At 47.0% G+C, this 19,011-nt stretch overlaps 1 protein-coding gene across 1 annotated transcript in view; it reads left to right on the top strand.

The window, feature by feature from the left end:
- Positions 1-19,011, top strand: part of EFCAB6 (EF-hand calcium binding domain 6) — a 231,154-nt gene that overhangs the window by 183,014 nt on the left and 29,129 nt on the right. The window contains exons 24-25 of the mRNA XM_078076716.1: positions 4,251-4,446; positions 7,518-7,709. Of these exons, the coding sequence (XP_077932842.1) occupies positions 4,251-4,446; positions 7,518-7,709 (388 nt within the window). The remainder of the gene's footprint in view (positions 1-4,250; positions 4,447-7,517; positions 7,710-19,011) is intronic.

The raw sequence follows: 19,011 nt of genomic DNA, 5'->3' as shown, positions 1-19,011 counted from the left end.
CCGATGTGATTAAGTTAAGAGTCTTGAGATGGGGAGATGATCCTGGATGGTCTGGGTGGGCCTCGGATCTCCGTGTCCTTATAAAAGGGAGTCGGGGAGAGGTTTCACCCAGAAGTGACCACAGAAGGAGAAATTGGAGTGGTGTGGCCACAAGCCAAGGATCACCAGCAGCCACGAGAAGCCGGAAGAGGCAAAGAACAGATTCTCCCATAGCCTCTGGAAGGAACACAGTCCTGCCGACACCTTGATCTTGACCCAATAAAACTGATCTCTGACTTGTGGTGCCCCAGAAGTGTAAGAGAAGAAATGTGTGGTGTTTTAAGCCACCCACTACTCTGGCATTTTGTTACGGAGCCATAGGAAACTCTTTAGTAAAGTCAGGATATACGCAAGCTTCCACTTAATCCCTCTTTTCATTAAGAACCCTCCCTGTCTTGCACTAGGACACCCGCTTTTTAGTTCAGAAACCCGGACTCCAGAGAGCACAGTTTCCAGAGCTCTCGTTTTTTGCTGGGGGAGGGGGACAGCTTCCCAGACACTTGGAATTCGGGAGGGGCATGGGGTCCAAGTGCTTCCCACACAGACTCTTAACCAGTCCTTCTATTTTTCTTTTTTTGATGATATAATTATTTTATGGTTTTTTTTCATCATGATAAGCATACTCTTTAATCCCCATCACCTATTTCACCCATCCCCCCACCGTCTCCCCTCTGGGAACCAGCAGTGTGTTCTCTGTAGTTAAGAGTCTGTTTCTTGTTTGTCTCTCTCCCCCTCTCTCTCTTTTCCTTTGCTCATTTGTTTTGTTTCTTAAATTCCACTTACAAGTGAAATCATATGGTATTTGTCTTTCTCTGATGGACATATTCCACTTAGCATAATACTCTCTAGCTCCATCCATGTTGCTGCAAGTGTCAAGATTTCATTCTTTTTTATGGCTGAATAATATTCAAAGATAGATAGATAGATAGATAGATAGATAGATAGATAGATAGATATACACACCCCATCTTCTTTATCCATTCATCTATCAGTGGACACTTGGGCTGCTTCCATAGTTTGGCTATTGTAGATAATGCTGCTATAAACATAGGGTGCATGTATCCCTTTGAATTAGTGTTTCTGTATCCTTCAGGTAAATACCCAGTTGCATGATTACTGGATCACAGCGTAGTTCTTTTTTTAAATTTTTGAGGACCCTCCATACTGTTTTCCGCAGTGGCTGCCCCAGTTTGCCTTCCCACCCACAGTGCACGAGGGTTCCTTTTCCTCCACATCCTCGCCAAACACTGTGGTTTCCTGTGTTTTTCATTTTAGCCACTCAGACAGGTGTAGGGTGATACCTCATTGTGGTTTTGGTTTGCAGTCCCTGCCTGATGATGAGTGATATAGAGCATCCAGTCCTTCTCTTTTTTACCCCACAATGACTCCTAGCTGTAGACGGGTCCCCACGAGTTTCTCACCCGCACACAGTCCATAAACAGCCTCCACCCGTTTTTCACGTGACCCTTGAAGTGTTCCTTCCAGCTTCTGGCTCCCAAGGCTTTTAATCCAGGAAAGCACACCTTGGCTGTAATTCTCTGTATTTGCCCAGATCCTTCCAGATTTGGGGGTGATGTTTTGCCCTGTGATGTCAGTTTTCTGAACGGACAAGAAAAGCTATTGGTTTTCAGGTCGTTCAGCTTTGTCAGGGCAGAGTGACACTTCCAAGTTCTATGCATGTCAGCACCCCGTCCTCTTTCTTCCGCTGTCTCTCTGCTCCTTCCATGTCCCATCTTTAGTCAGGTACAGTTTTACTCTGGGGAAAAGGTAGTTACATGTAACCTTCTGTCCTGGAGCCACAACCGGGTCTTCTGTGCTTGGTTCATAGGTTGATTCTGAAACTCAAAACCATTAACCAGCATTTCACAATTATGCCTATGTAAATACTGTTCAGTGCCCAGATCATAAATGAAAAGTAGCTTTCTATCAGTGGCACCATCCCTGAGCCTCTGTGTCCACCGTCTTGTAGGCACACCTGGATGTCCATGCATCTTTTCTAAGTCGTACGGGGAAAGGTGGTTCTTTGTGTAAGCTGTTTCCAGGAATATAAAGAGCTGTTTTCTAGGAACACGGGGCTCAGGTAAAATTCAACATTGTCAACCTTCAGCTTTCCCCAGCCTTCCATCCCACTTCCTATTCTGACAGGTTTCCGCAGGTGCCCCCATCCTACAGCCTGCCCCTCCCCAACCATTGTCCTGTCCCAGGTCTATCCCTACTGTTCCCAACAGGATTGGATCCCCTGTTTCCTACACCACATACCTTTTTATTGCTGATTTACATTCTTACTTTGCTGGAGTACTTCCTGAAGTAACTTTCTAAGAAAGGGCGGGCAGGAAATAAATTTTCTGAGTTCTTTGTCTGAAAAAATCATTTAATCTCCACGCAGATTGCTAGCTTGTCTGAGCATAGAATCCTAGGGAGAAAACCATTTTTCCTTAAAATGTTGAAGCCGTTGCTCCATTGTGTTTGAGCAAGAGAAGTTCAGTGCCGGGGTGTGTGTGTGTGTGTGTGTGTGTGTGTGTGTGTGTGCGTGTGCGTGTGTGTGTGTTGTGTGTGTGTGTAATGGAAAGAAGGACCATTTCCTCCTCAAATATGCCTATACGTTCTCTTCTTCCTTAAACAGGATCTCCTCTCACTAAATGTATTTCCAGCTGAATGAGAATTCATATGCATTCAATGAATAAATCATAGAAAAACAGCACCAGATAAATAATTAACTAAATGATTGTAAGAGAGTCTTATAAAACATAGTTAGGCTTGGTACTTTTCTAAGTAACAACAAAAAGACTGTGGGATTTCTGTAGTCCACCTTTCAATGGGGGTGATCAACTTTTTTACAAATTGAAACCTTAATAAGGATCCAATGCTTGGTTGCTTGTTTCTTCTCAAAGACCTCTTGATGATAAACATCTCTGTTATTTGTAATTATATGTAGATTATTCGTTTCCAGATCCAAAATAGACTTTTCTAAATAATACTGCGATTAGCATATGCATTTGATTTTATTACTAAATTTTAATACCAAGTTGGCAATTTATCCTGCTGATGAAATAGAGTTGATTAGCCTTTTCCTCCATGTCTCCGTCATGTGAGCCAGCGACGCGGGGCCCGTGGAAGGCCGCTCTGCAGCTGTGGGTTGGAAAAGCACAGCTCTTGGCTCGTTTTCTTTAGAAGCAGATATCTGAGTCTCTAGAAACTTCTCTCTCCGGCTTACCAACGTTCCACACTGTTCTTCTTTGATGTGCACTCCACCCTGCTGATAGAAAGTTTGGGTGTCAGAGTGCCAGTAATCCCCAGAGACTTTAAGTGACAAAAATGGGAACTTGTAATGCAGTTAAACTTTATTTTGAATTATCTTACATCTTTAAATATGCTCTATGTTCTCATGAAACTTTGGGATTTTCTCTCACAATATATTCTTCTAGACTTTAAAGGTATTTTCTTCTGTGTTAGAGTTGAGGGCAGGAAGGAGCCTCTGTTTCTACATGGCGTGTCCTCATTGAGACGTGCACTCAGAATTTCTCTTTGAGAAAGTACTAAGCATATAGGTTTTGTAAAACTATTTCTTGGGTGCTTTCGGCTTGACAACTTAGTTCCGCCAATCTTGAAAAGGAATCTGACATCCATTTTCCTCAGTTCCTTTGTGCCTTTCCATGCTCTTTGACGTATTTCCCTTCTTTTCGCATCCCGCTGCTGTTTCTCAGCCCAGCACTCATGAGCTGAGGTTGCGATGATCACAGCCTCAAGCGCCCACGCCCCCCAGCCTTGCCTCCAGACCGTCCCTGACCCCATTGCCAGGTGTAGCCCCCGTACCACCATTCTGCAAGCCTCACGTCTCTGCTGAGGCACCTTCGTTTGCCCCAGTCAGTGGATCAGGTGCCTTAGCCGGGCCTTCTCTTCTCATCGTCCACTCCCCGAAGCCTGAGCCCTATTGTCCAGCCTTCAAGTCTCAGAGCCTCAGGGCAGGACAGTCTGTGGCCCCGGCAGCCCTCACGTCTATCCCTCACCTCGCTCTGTTGTATGATGGTATCTGTGGGTGCTAACTGGCGTGCGTGCACCTATAAGCCAGAGAAGAGTGTCTTCATGTTATTCACATTCTGCTCACTGTTCTCTGCTCAGCAACTATTTATTGAAAGAATATGTGATAGGGTTGTTGTCTTTTTTTTTTTTTTTTTGTAATTAATGTATTCTTTTCTTTCTTTCGGGACAAGTTGGGGAATCAGCTGGCATGATAACTCCTTCAATTACCTTGACTTCTTGAAAGCGGTGGAAAGCAGCAAGCCAATAAGACCTCAGCCAAAAGAAAAAGAGGAGAACACGCCAGTCAATTTCTCAACACTGGACCCAGAGGACGTTGTCAAGAACATCCAGGAAGTTGTTGCCTCCTCCGACGTGGCTTTGTCAACGGTATGACAGACTGAAAGTACTTTTAGTCTAGAAACTGAAGTGCTGGTGCTCATGTCCATTCATGAAGAGTGGCTCTCAGCCCTCCCCTCCTCCTGGACCCCGGCGCCTCTCCTCACTCTCATGGGGCGTCAGGACTCGGATGGGTCAGTCAAAATCAGCTTGTGCATTTAAACCAATGTGTATCCATAGCTCTACAGGAAGCTACCACGATTGTGCCCAGCACGTGCTCTCTGATGTAGAGGTGCTCAGGGTTTAGCAAGTGCTGTGTCTGGAATGGGGGCAAGGGGTTCCAGGCCAGGAGGACAGAGGACAGGCCTCAGGTGAGGAGGACCGACACATCCTGCGAGCACTGGGCCCATCGCATGAGGTGGCCTTGGAGGGTTGGCCAGGACCCAGCTATGGCACCAAGACTCATGGCAAAGGCCACTAGGAGCCAGGGGAGGAGCAAGAAAGCACTCCCCCGAGTACAGTGATGTTTTATAGCTAACGTCTGTATGACACTGTGCAGCGTGCCAAGCCCTGGTGTAGATGGGGATGATGCTGTGGCCCCCACTAGAGTCCTCGGAAAATAGTGCTTGGGCCATGCTCCTGGTGGGGTGGTGGTCCCCCAGACAGATCCACACCTCAGTTTCCCCTGCAACAGTAGGAAGAAGAGAAAATTCTGTCTGCAGAGGACAGGTCTTACAGCTTAATGAGATGGTGAATCCAAGGCATCCTGTGCGATGCGGGGTGGAGTCAGAACAGCTCTGTCCTTACGTTTGCCGTAGGCGGACTTACAGACCCTCTCCAAAACCTAGGACTATGCTCACTAATTCTCCCACGTGCATAATCCTCTCAGCATAGGGAGGCCAGGTGGGCTCTGGAGTCCAAACATAAGAGATTAGAGAGCAGGGGAAAGGCAAGTGCCACCCAGCCAGCCTATGAAAGTTCTGGAATGTCAGCGAACTTGACCTTTACACTGGAGAGCAGACATTTTTCACATCTAGGAGTTCTCTATGAGGATTTAAGATTTTTATGTCTTTATTTTAATGAGTATCTAAAGATAAAAATTAGTCTAGACATGTTGTGGATCATCTAGACACCACGCGGGTCATCTGGAAGACCACCTATGGGCCTTTCAGACCAGAGCTTGTGCTTGAGATGGCCCCGGGCCCAGCAGTCACCCAGTGAGCTCTGCACACTTGGATGTTTACCACGACCAGGGGCAATATAAATGATGAAGGGGGCCAGGTGGTGGCCATAGCAGGCTGGAGACACAGCCCTGTCGAAAGGGCAGCTTCTCCTCAGCCCCAGCCACCTGGGCTCCCATTTGCTAGAGCTTGTCATTTTTCATGAGAAGCTATGAAACCTCCTGATTTCTAAATGTCAGCATATATTCCAGATTTTTCAAAAGCATGATATAAACCAAATAAACCCATTTTCAGGATGGCTTTGCCCCCTCTGACTTAAAGGGGCACCACTAACATCTATCAGGATGTTTCTCAAACTGAGGTCCGTGGAACCTTTGGGGGAAACCATGGTTCTCACTTCCGAGAAACACCCTTTAGGCAAGAGATGTTTTAAGCCAGAGAGTGAGAGTCTCTGGCCAATAGAGTGGCAGAGGGCTTGGAGGGCGAGAGGGCATCGGGGGCAGAGCAGAAGGAATGGCGATGTCCAAGGACAGGCGTCAGAGAGGACACCTGGCACATTTACACGGCTCTACAGATCACTGGAGACCTGTCTCAGACCTGTTGTTTCTGAAATGACACAACAATACTTTGTATTTCTGGAGAGTTTATAGACTTTTAAGCCTCTTAACTTTTGATTCTTCCACCCGTCCTGTGGCTCGGTGGGCCGGACTGACACACGGGGAAGGCCGCACAGACCCAGGGAAGTGCAGGTCACACAAATGCTCAACTGACCGTGCTCATGTTCATGGTCCTTTCTTGAGATCCACTGTGTACCAGGTACACGGATAGGTGTGTTTGGGGGCCATAGTAAAACAGACCATTATGAGTTACAGAGTCCCTCTTTTGTATACCAAAGAAGCCAAGCTCAGAGAGGTTAAGGTCTTCTGGTAAGCAGCAGAGCCTGGTTCAAAGTCTACTTCCGAACTGGTGGTCAGAGGGTTTTCCACTCTCCACAGCTTTGTCCTGTTACCACAGGCTAAATAAAAAACCTGAAGCTAGACAGTATTTTAAGGTTAATTTGGTACACATATATCAGCACCCCCACGGGCTGATGGGATGTGCCTAATTAGCCCTGAATGAGAATTAACCACAAGGATTTGGTTTTGGGTCTGCAAGCACATTAAATTCTTACTTAAGAAAAAAAGATCTTAACCTACCACTTGATACGGATTTCCTAGTGCAATAAAAATGAATGATTTTGTTTTCACAGATGGAAAAAAATGTGCTTTCTTTTTATAGCACGTTTTTGCACTTTTTCAGTCTGACTACTGTACCGCTGGGTTGGCCCCGGCCACATCAGCGCCTCGGACGCCGGCACGTGGCCACAGGGGCCTTCCGGTGAGGCGAGGCCACGCAGACACTGGCCCAGGGTGGGGAAAGGGCAGCAGCCTCCCTGTGCAAGCCTCAGGGTGGGAGTGGGGACAGGGTGGTCCCTTGACTCCTCCTCCTCACCGCCTCCGACATCAGGCTCCACCTTGAGAACCCCACCCCACACCCCGACGTGGTGGGATTGCATCTGAGCCCCCCATTACAAGGGACGTATGCTCCAAGGAGCTAGTATGGGGAGACTTTGGGCACATGGTTTCCCCCTGGGAGCATCCTTGGAGCTCCGGTGGCTTCCCCAGCGGAAAGGGGGCCAGGGCTCCTCCTATTCCTCTGCCTCTCTGAATCCAAAGAGGAGCCAGCTAAGCGACTTTTCTCTTCGGTACCAGAGCTCTCACACCGGGCCTGTGCTTTACCTGTCCCCATCTCTCAATCATGGTGCATTTTGTTAGTAAGGTAGAATTTACAGGGCACTTGAATGCACTGGATTTCATTTGCATTCAGAAAAGCAATACTTCAGAAAAATATTTTTGAAATAGTCACTTGACAGTAGCATCTGCCTTTTCTCTCTTTTTTTAGGCATTTTCTGCATTGGATAAAGAGGACACTGGGTTTGTAAAGGCTTCAGATTTTGGACAAGTTCTTAAGGATTTCTGTTACAAACTAACAGACAACCAGTATCATTATTTTCTGAGAAAACTGAAAATTCATCTAATCCCCCATATAAATTGGAAATATTTTCTCCAGAACTTCAGCTCCTTCTTTGAAGAGGTAAGGATGTTGGCAGCACACAAGCATCTCTCTTTGAAAATGGGCTAAAAGTAGTTTTTGCAAAATGGAAAATCACACCAGATAAATTGGCAATCACCTCATGTGGTTAGCTAATTCCAAATGAAAATTCAGTATAAATTCTACATAGAATGTTAGAAGGTAATATGTGTATTTTATTGAAAACTCTTTTTTCTTTTCTTTTCTTTTCTTTTCTTTTCTTTTCTTTTCTTTTCTTTTCTTAGAAGTTTGGGAGCTTGCTTTTGTCTGGTTATTTCAGAATTCTCAAGAATCTTAGATCCCTGAGGATAATCTGGCATCCAAAGAAGTGAGGCCCACACTATGTCAGGCCCTGAGCTGGAAATGAGGGAACTGGGACCCACTAGGGAGACATTTTTTGAGGACCCACTATGTGCTGGGCCCTGGGATATGTATCAGCCGAGTCTGGGGTGGAGGTAAACACGGAGGTAGTGGGCTTTAACAGAGGCATGCTCAGCGCAGGAAAGATTGCTGGGAAAGTCAGGGAGGACTTCCTGGAAGAGGGTGTGTGGCTGACTACCGGACTCTTGCTCCTTTCTCGGGCTGCACTTCTGGCTGCACAAATTGTTTATTCTGTGGCTGTTTCTTGATCTCTAAATGTAAGTGGACCAACATCATTAGCAATAATCACAATCTAGTTTTAGCCAACACAGATTTCTTTGATCACCATTCTGTACTGAGAGTCAACACACAAGCGCCACAGTCCCTGCCTACACGGGCGGGGGGATGAAAATAAACATGTGAACAATCCAAAACTGATGCAACAGTCAAATCACAGCAGCCTGTCCTCCAATATATTGAAGTGTCCCCCTGCAGCAGGGCACTTCATGTCGTTTCCAATTGCAAACTTTTATGTATGTTGAACACCTAAGTGCATGAATCTTTCATCACTGATCTAGGACAAATTCTTGAAAATTAGATGACTAGAGCAAAGAGTGTGAACATTTTTAAGGTTTGAGGTTTGTTATAATACTAATAACAACAGCAAATGCTATATAGTGCTTTCTAAGGGCCACTCTTCCTGGTCCTTTCCATATATTAACCCGTTCAGTCCCTTTTTATAGATGGAGACCCTGTGATTTGTGCAGTCACCCGATGGCAAGCGGTAGGGCTGCTCTGGGAGCAAGAGGTCCGCTCCCAACTCCAGGCCCCTCAGCGTGTGCCGTCTCCCGCGGGGCTGTGACTTCCTTCATCTTTGCTATTTAGACAGACCTTCCTAAACAATAGATACTATCGCGTTGCTGTTTGAAAACTTTGTATCAATGGTACTGTATCGAGTACTGTTTTCTGCACTTATTTTTTGGTTTACTATCATGTGTTCAAGATGTATCCATGTTATTCCACTGGCTTCAGTTCATTTCCTTATTAGGCTGCTATAAAATTAGTCCATCAAATGAGTATATTCTATTAGGTGAACATGCCCCATTCAGTTATCACCCTCCTGCTAATGACCATGGAGGTTGTTTGCAGTCTTCTCCATTACAAGCAAAGCGCCAGCCAGCCTTCTGTGTCTGTCTCCTTGTGACTCTCAGGAGTTACCCTGGGTGGGGTAGGCTCGTGTTCAGCGTCCCCGGGACCGTCGCTGTGGCCGTACCAATCATGCACGCTCCCGCCAGCCTCGCGTGGAGCTCATAACGCGCCAGGGCCCCGGTAATCCGTGGCATTGTCAGACGTTTTCATTTCTGCCCATCTGAATATTAGGAAGGCTGGACATTTTCTTGTGTTATGAGCCATTCAAGTTTCATTGTCTGTGAAAGGGCTTCTAATCCTTTGTTGGTATGGGGGTTACAAATACCTCCTCCTGGCCTGTGACTCGTCTTTTCTCTCTGTTTATGGTGACCCTCACTGTTTTTAATGATTATACTTTCTCTCCTGACTTTAAAAGAAATACATATTCATTGTGGAAATTTTGGAAAATACAGGAAAGTATAAAAGAGCGAACAGGGCTCTAAACCCCAGGATGATGCTGTGCTGGCAAGAACAGCCCCCGCCGTGCACGCGCCGGTCCCCGCCACAGTCCCACCGTGGGACACGGACAGGCTCTGGAAGTCAGGCCCCTGCATGGCCTCCTCCCCCAGCATGGCCTCCAGAGCTGACCTTCTTTCGATGTGCCACACTGCCTTGGACATCTTTTGTTCTCCCCTTTTAATGCGTTTCTCCCCAATTCTTTTATTGTGGCAAAATACTCTTAACATAAAATTTACCATCTTAATCATTTTTAAGTGCACACTTCAGTGGTATTAGGATCCATTCACACTGCTATGCAACTACCAACACCATCCTCCTCCAGAGCCCTTTTCATCTTGCAAAACGGAAACTGTACCCATTAGGGACTAACTCCCCATAACCCCTCCGCCGCAGCCCCTGCTGACCTCTGGTCTACTTGCTGTCTCTGTGATTTTGACTACTCCTGTAAGTGAAATCACACAGTGTTTATCTTTCTGTGGCTGGTTTATTTCACTCAGCCTCATGCCCTCGAGGTTCACACATGTAGTGTGTGTCTGAATTTCCTTCCTTCCTAAGTCTGAATACTAGTCCATGGTAGGGACACACCATGTTTTGCCTGGCCATTCATCTGTCACTGGATGCTGGCTTCCCCGTCCTGGCTGTTGTGAATAATGCTGCCGTGGACACAGGTGTGCGGATATATTCTTTTACACAGTCTACATAACACTGCCTCCATAACCGTGGATCTTGCTTTTTTCTCCTTCACGTTAAATTGCACCATGTCACTGAAAGGTCTTCCAAACGTGGGTTCAGAGGTCTGTGTAGCATTCCATCGACTCCCTGATTTTTAGTGGTTTAGACTTTTTTCCAGCTTTTGCCATTGTAAGTTACTTTGCCGTGAACACTCCGTGTGTAAATCTATAGCTACATTTTGGATTCTTTCCTAAAGAAAAGAATCCAAAGAAATAAAATAACTGAAGCCAAGAGATAGGAATAATACTTTTATTGATCTTGAAAACAGCCCCGTATTTTTTTAAGTAATTTTTTCTATTGGGTCAAATCATATGAAATCACCATTTTTAGAGCCACAAATGATTGAATACTGACAATTTCACGTGGTTGAAGCTAGTATTTGTAGAAGTCGCTTATGTCCATCTTACATGATTTGGAATATTCCGGTAATTTTGAAGGAGAGAATTAAAGTCACCCCCAGGGATGACCACTGTTAACGTCTTGGAATATTTACGTCTGATCCTGTTTTCTAGACGCGTATCTTTTGGGGGTGGGGTCAAGGACAGAGCGTATATGCTGCTGATTTGGGGGTTGTTGGGGATTTTCTCAACTCTTAAAAGACTCTTTTTTTAACAATCATTTTGTATTTGTATCAAAGTAATATATGCCCCATGGAGAGGAAATTGAACAGTGGCGAGAGCATTAAAAGGAGATCACTGAATCCACTCCTCCCCCCAGCTCTGTGCCCCAGAAAGCAGTCACTGTAACTTGCCACTGCTGTACACCTTCTTCTTTAAAAATTTTTATTTAAATTCAATTAATTAACATATAATGTATTGCTAGTTTCAGAGGTAGAGTTCAGTGATTCATCAGTTGCATATAACACCCAGTGCTCATCACATCACGTGCTCTCCTTCATGCCCATCATCCAGTTACCCCGTCCCCCCACCCCCTCTCCCCTCCAGCATCCCTCAGTTTGTTTCCTATGGTTAAGAGTCTCTTATGGTTTGTCTCCCTCTCTGGTTTCATCTTATTTTATTTTTTCCCTCCCTTTCCTTATGATCCTCTGTTTTGTTTCTTAAATTCCACATATGAGTGAGATCATATGATAATTGCTTCTCCTCTGATTGACTTACTTCACTCAGCATAATCCCCTCCAGTTCCATCCATGCTGATGCAAATGGTGGGTATTCATCCTTTCTGATGGCTGAGTGGTATTCCACTGTATATATGGACCACATCTTCTTTATCCATGCATCTGCCGATCGACATCTGGACTCTTTCCACAGTCCAGGTATTGCGGACATTGCTGCTATAAACACCGGGGTACAGGTAGGTGCCCCTTGGGATCCCTACATTTGTATCTTTGGGGTAAATACCTAGTAGTGCAATTGCTGGATCGTAGGGTAGCTCTATTTTCAACTTTTTGAGGAACCTCCATACTGTTTTCCAGAGTGGCCGCATACCTTCTTACGTCTGGGTCACCCTTCAATTTCCTAAACAAGCCTCCTGGGCATTGTTCGCAGCCCAGTGGGTAGGAGAGGTGAGGCCTCGCTCTCTCACCCCGCTCCCCCACTTCCGCTCCAGGTCCCCCCACAGGGTCTCCCCTGAAGCCTGCTCTTTCACTTACTGTGCTATTGTTGGCACCGTCCACTTTATCCATTTTTCTCTAGAACGTGGATTGCCTTTGATGTGTGCCATCCCATTGTGTGGATTCACGCACTCCTCCATCCACCAGCATTTCCTGTGGGCCCACTGTGGGCCGGCACTGAGCTGGTGCTGGGTCCTCAGTGAGCCAAACTGACATGGCCCCTGCCTTCCAGACGCTTGCATTCTAGGGAGGGGGGGCAGGCAAGAAATGAGAAATGTACCCTATGTCAGATTCTAGCACATGCTGCCGAGAGAAATAAAGCAGGACAGAAGGAGGGTGGATCTGAAAGGGCTGGAACCAAGAGCCAGAGGAGGTGAGGGAGGGAACAGGTGACCACTAGGGGATGGTGTCAGGGGGCACAGCCAGTCCAAGCACCGGGCAGGAGGGTGTCCCATCAGCTCCAGGTGTGGCTGCCCTGGGCCTGAGAGAAGGAAATGCAGTCAGGGAGGGGTGGGCAGGCGGCTTTGTCGCTTGGGGACGTGGTAAAGATTGTATTGCTTTTGACTCCGAGGAACATACAGGAACAAGGGCTAGAGGAGCATCATGACCTGACTTACACTTTAGAAAATCACTGTGGCAGCCATATGGAGAAGAGCCCGTGGGGCCAAGAGCAGGGAGGCAGCTCACGGCCCTGGGGGGGGGCTGTTGCTGGCGTGGCTCCATTCTAGATACATTTGGAAAGTGGAACAGACAGGCTTGGCTGATCCATGCTACATGAGGGATTGAGAGTCAGGAACGGCTCCTGCTTTGGGGCTTCTAGAGGGAGGAAAGAGGGCGGAGGGGGTGTGCTGGGACAGGGCTGTGCTAATGGATGGAGCTGATCCCCTAGCGTTGGCCCTGCAGGTGCCTCCAGCGTTCGGCCTTCTCCTGCTGCTGGCGTGCTTCTAGTGAGCACTTAGAAGTATGCACCCAAACCCTTCTAGCTGCTTAGTGCCTGACCGCCTGGAGTCCTCACCACAACCCGGGGTCCAGAGGCCAGCTGGCCCCCCGGCCGAGGAGGCAGGGCTCCGGCTTCAGCGTGGTCACGGCCATCCTCCCTCGCGGGTCATCATGAGCATCTCTGCCCACTCTGGAATTACCCGACCAAGGGTAAAGCTTCAAATGTTGCCAGCTTGCTTCCTGATCTCCTTCACAGGGTCTCCTTCACCAGTGGAAACACTTCACTGAACATTCTTGTGGGGAGGTTTTCAGATTAATTGCAATGTGAGTGACGATGGGAAAGGTGCTTAGGGACAGGAGCGAGCATGCTGGGCCGGAAGAGGCTGGGGCTGGGGAGACCCATGGCACCGCCGGGGCTGCCCCCTGGGCTTTGTTGAGAAGCCTATACTTGGGCACAGGTGCGCTGGCCCGGAGGACAGGCAGATCAAGGGACTTCTAGGCTGAAAGCATGAAGGCATGGGGTGTGGGGACTCAATGTGGGGCAACCAGAGGTGGTTCGATTCAGGGCAGGCCATGTGGGGGTTTGCCTTCCTCCTGTTGATCTGTGGATGGCTGGGGAGGTGGTGGCAGGGGCGGACCACCATCCCTGCCCTTTCTTCCTTGCTCCAGAGTTCAGTCCCTTTAAGATCATTGAGACTTCTGAGCAAGGACGTGAGTTAGCTCAATCAAGGTGGCTGGAATGGGAAGGAGAGTGTGGGAGAGCCGAGCCTGTCTTCATTGTGATGATTTCTGAAGTTTAATCCTGGGCTGGTGTTTTTAATAGAAGGGAAAGAAGTAACAAATAATAGGAATAGTTAATGCATCCTCCTCAAGCTCATTAAATATGATACCAGTCACCCTTTCCCTCTAGGGGACGCACGGGAGGCAAGTAATTAAAAGGAGATCACCAAAATGTAATTAAGACAGCCGGCACCACTCCCTGCAAAGGAGGTTCACCGTGAATAATTCCTCGCCAAACCCAGTCTGTTCTTGGAAAAGGAACAACTGGAATTGTAGTTAACACATTTTGTAAGGCCTTGAGTAGATTGAAAGTATGCAGAGAGTAGAAATGACAATTTTACACCTACTCACAATCCGTTTCTTATACTGGATACCCTGCTAAATCTGTCCTCCAAAACTTCTATTGATCTCCTGTCTCATATGCCTGTCACACATGACATGTGAAAATCATCTGAGTGCTTCTCAGAGCAGATGCTGCATTAATTTCAGATCCTAGTATGCGGCTCCACCGTGGCTCATGGTCCCCTCCTTGCTCCTTCTGCTGCTTCATTAAGCACAGCTCAGAGTGTGGGTCACTGGCCTGGGGCCGGTGCAATTCAACATGCCCAAGCCCAGGTTCGGTCTCTGGGGCGCCGAGTCATTCTCGTGCCCCACATTTGGCTTTGAGAGCCACATTCGGGATTTCCTGTGGGCCCAGAGGCTTGTGAGCTGGGGGAAGAAAAGGGACCCGTCTTTGCAGACAGGAGTAAGGAATTTGCCTCCCCGCTCCTGCCAAACCATCACACCCCAGATGAGAAACATGAACCTAGGTGGCATAAAAGAAGGGGAGCAGAGTATTGAAACCAAAATCCAACTCAGTGACTTAGCGAAAAAGAAGACAAAGGACAAGTCCTGAATGACAGCATTCGTACCTTTTTCATAAGATGCCCACAAACCAGGTGAAAACATTATCTGAATTTCCATCCTCAGCACATACCTCTATTTCACTTCTGGGAAAAACATTTTACATTCAAAATGCTATGTGCAAAATATAGCGGATCACCTTGTTTTTAGAAAATCGTTCCTGCTTAACATTTCTTTTAAGTCTGAAAGTGCACTTTCAGTATCTTCTGTGAATATAAAAATACTGCTCAGAGCAGAAATAGAATTTGTAAAAGACATACTAGAAACCCATATAAAATCTCTCTACTTTATTACCATGGAAATAATGGAATTTTTTAATGAAACTCATCCTTATTTAAGGCAGAGTAATTATTTTGTCACATCGTAGAGCGCGGAGAGCCAATGAGATCTTCCCTTACTTAGTGTTTATAATATATGGTCTTTAAAGTCATTCAGTGAGATGTTAAATAACCTGAAGACGGGTATTTCTGAGAGAGAATTTAAGATTGTAGTTTTTAACCGCAGAAGGAACCGTAAAGCACATCAAAATGTTTGTAATCTTTTATGAACATTGTATTTATGTTAGTTGCCAACAGCGTTACTTCGATTTATCTTTCTTTTTATTGTAAATATAACAGTGTCCATGTATTTTTAATGAATGGATAAGGAATAGGGGAGTTCCCTTTTCAGGAAAGAGGTCTAAGATTATTAGGGATGACTTAAGTAAATTATTAAGATGTGTCATTACTGTTATTTACTCTTGCTCCTGATGACAAGAAAGGCTAAGTCCTCTTGATATAATTTCGGTGACTTTTAAATATTTCCCCTAAATTTTGCTCACTCTCCACTTGCCAGCCAACATTTACTACCTATTGTCCTGGAGACCACTGAGGATGTGGCAGGTTGTGAGGGGCAGCTCAGACCAACTCGGACACTTGGGTTGGCCTTGGTGACAGGCCAGGGGGAGGGGCTCTTGGCCTCACTGTGCCTAAGCTGAAGGAAGAGGAATATTATCACCCATAGCCTTGAATATTGGTGGCACCTCATGGGAACCGGGCAGACAGGACCCACTCACCTCCCCTCTCTGGGCCTTTGAGTTTGGAGACCTGGCTGCCCTATGGGTGGAGAGCGCTGGTACTTTGGCACAAGCAAGTGTCTCTTTCCTCTGAGCATTGGCGTCTGCCCCAGTCCTAGCACTGACCCAGTATTTGCACTAATACAGACAGCCCACTTAAAGCCAACTGTAGTGATAAAAGCCACAGAACGAAAATAACATTGTCCCAGGAGATGAAGAATTAGGTGTACAACCTGCTGAACTTGACTACCACTTAGCATATGCAGAGACATTCTTCCAAGGTTAAAAACTCTCCCAGATCTGCGTCTGTTACAGCTCCTGTACTGACATCATCAGGCACCCTGGGAGGTGCCTGGGTCCAGAGCCGCCTCCTGGGAAGGACTAGGGGCCGGGGGCCTACTGCCCTAGCAGCTGCCGGGTAGGACGCTGCTGGTAGCAGGACGAGCGTGGCCTGGTTTCTGATGCCCCTGGCAGAAATGTGAAGGGGGCCATGCCAGGCTGGCTTCCACCTGGGCAGGGGGGTGGTCACATTGCCCCCGCTTCTCCATCTGAGGGACCCCTTTTCAAACACAACTGTTTCAGGCAGACAGTGAAGTGATCAGTCCAGTCAGTGAGGTTTGGAAGAAAGCATACCCAAACTGAATTTCTAGTAAAGTAGTTACTGTGAATTTGAGCAAGTGAATTTTCCTCAAACCCAAACATCCCGTGCTCCTGGGGGGCAAGGACTGGCTCTGATCCACCTCTTTGTCCCAGCTCCTCCGATGCTCCAGCCTGGGTCTGTCACTCCCTCTGGCATTCTCAAAAACACTTCCACAAGCATGCCCTTTCCAATCTGAGTTGGCATCCTTTCTTGATTCCTAGCCCCAGTGGGATGCTACCTAGATGTTCCAAATAAATGGACTATGGCCCAGCCAGTGCAGGCAGGCCCCCATCCATTTGTCCCTCCAGAGTCATGACAGGCTGATTTAATTGCAATTTTGGGGTCAGTTAAGGACCAGAGTTGAGCTGTACCATTGATTGTACAAGGTCATGACCATATCAGGAAGCCAGGAGTCAACCCAAGAAGTCATTGTCCCAAATAAGTCTTGCAGAGAAAATCCAAAATACAGACGGTGCTAGTATCTTGGTTATTATCCTACACCTAGGTGTCTAACTTGTCAGTTAACGATTTATGTTCTGGCTTTAGATGCCCCATTCCATTGGAAGAATCTTAACTTTCAGTATTCAGCAAATGTGGATAAGAATGTATGCCAGGCACTGGGCCAGCCCTGGGGGCCGGGCAGGTGGGGAGACAGACACAAAGTTCCCTGGGAGTGACTATTGATTTGGCAGAAATGGCTGTGACCACTGACGTGCAAACCAGAACGTTCCATCTCTTGCCTTTTAATGAGGCCTGAATTTTGATGGTCGATGCTGAGGGATAAAGAGGAAGGAGCAAGTCACGCACCCCGCACCCCCCCACCCCCACCACCCGTGATGTGTACACGCACTGGAGCCCGGCACTGGTCTAAGGCCCTACGTACATTAACTTGGCCAACCTCCTAACAGCCTTTGAAGGTGTGGGTTCTATCATTATCCACATTTTGTGGTTGAGCAAACTGAGGTAGAGTCGAAGTGCCAAGCCAGCATGCCCGCGCTCTTAGAGTCCTACCTGGCCGGTGGGAGCCGTCCTCACGTCCACTCCGTGGGGATGTTACTTGGATTAAGTGCATAATGCAGAAAGAGCTTTGCATGGTTCCGAACAGAGCAAACCCGAAATGTTTGCGTTCGTTATTTATTTTTTTTATTCTCTCCTACTTCAGTGAGTGCATGTTTAATGTTTAATGTTTAGTAATGATGTGATTATATGGTGTGGAATTTATTTGAGTGGAAGAATTTATTTTAATAGTTTCATAAATGACTTCAGCCATGAGTTTATTGAATCATTAAAGGGTCGAAGGGGTGGCTCAAATGTTTGCTTTATTTCTCTGCATTTTATGGCAATTTCACACTCCCGAAGGGTTTGTGAATCGGGCATTTGCAAAGACATCTGGATAGATCCTTTGTGAATGTCGAGCTGTGTGACGGAAGTGAGCTCGGAACCAGAGGAGGGGGATTTACTCTGCATCATCAGGGCAAAGAGGAACGCAAACAGTTTTGACGAGCTTGTGCCAAGTCTGGATGTTGGGAGATGGGGCTTCCTGGGCGTGGGGACCCCGTGTGCAGGGACCCGGGGGGGGAAAGCCCCTCCCTGTGGGCATGACTAGCATGGCTTGAGGTGAGGGGAGAGGGCAGAGGAGGTGGGGGTGAGGCCAGAAGGGGAAGGGCTCTGGGAGGCAGGCCCAGGGTGGGTCTCTCCTCTCTGCTTGCTTCCTCAGGCATCTCCAAAAGCTTCAGCTCCTCCAGGGCAGGGGGTCTGTCTGCCGTCCACTGCTCTGTTCCCTGTGCCTGGCCAGTGCCTGATACACATAGGTAGGCCCTCGTCATATGTATGAGTTGTCAACTCCCTGTTATTGGTAGGTGCTTGGATTCTCGCATATATGGTAGGTGGCTGGAGTCATGATGGAGGGGAAGAGCATAGCTTTGCCATCAGACCATCTTGAGCTCCATCGTCAGGTTGCCTGAGAGTAGCCTGGGGACCAACTGCAGCTGAGTCCTGACCTCTCAAAGCCCAGCCCTGCTGATTAGAAGCTCGTCTTGGTTGTAGCCTTTCCGAAGGAAGGATCTTTGGGCTGACCATTGTTCATTGCCCAGAAAGAATTCTTGCGTGGTAAGAGATCTCAGGTCTAGGCAGTGGCCATGCCACTGGGAAACGTGGATTATGCCTGGCATTCTAGCGTCACTCCCCCATGTCTGCCAATAGCGCCCTGGGTTATTGGCACCAATCCCCTGGTGGCGCAGAGCTCGAGACCTCCTAACAGACAAGAGTGCACTGTTGGGGGTGTGCGCAGGGCTCTCGATCTGGCGGTAAGGGTCTGCAGCAGTGCGCTTGCACACAGCGCTTCTACTTTATTTTCAGCTGGATTTTTTATATTCTATCCTTTTTTTCTGTTTTTTGACAGGCAGCTTTGCTGCTGTTGTTATTTTTAACATTCATTTATTCACTGTAAATACAAATGGAGATACAGTACAATTAATTTCTTTGCTAATCAAAATATTTGATCAAATGAAGCAATTTTTCAATTCTTAGAAGTAATTATACTGTTCTTTAAAAGGAAGTATACTTTACTGAGTATTTCTAATTAGGAATTTTGCTACCTGCTGTGTTCTTACTCTGTGTGAAGTTTTAGGATTTTTTTTTTTCTCCTGTAAGGAATCATAGAAAAACTATATAATTTTCC

Source organism: Halichoerus grypus, chromosome 6 (genome assembly GCF_964656455.1).
Source record: "Halichoerus grypus chromosome 6, mHalGry1.hap1.1, whole genome shotgun sequence".
Lineage (NCBI taxonomy): Eukaryota > Metazoa > Chordata > Mammalia > Carnivora > Phocidae > Halichoerus > Halichoerus grypus.
This window is presented reverse-complemented; position numbering and strand designations above follow the sequence as displayed.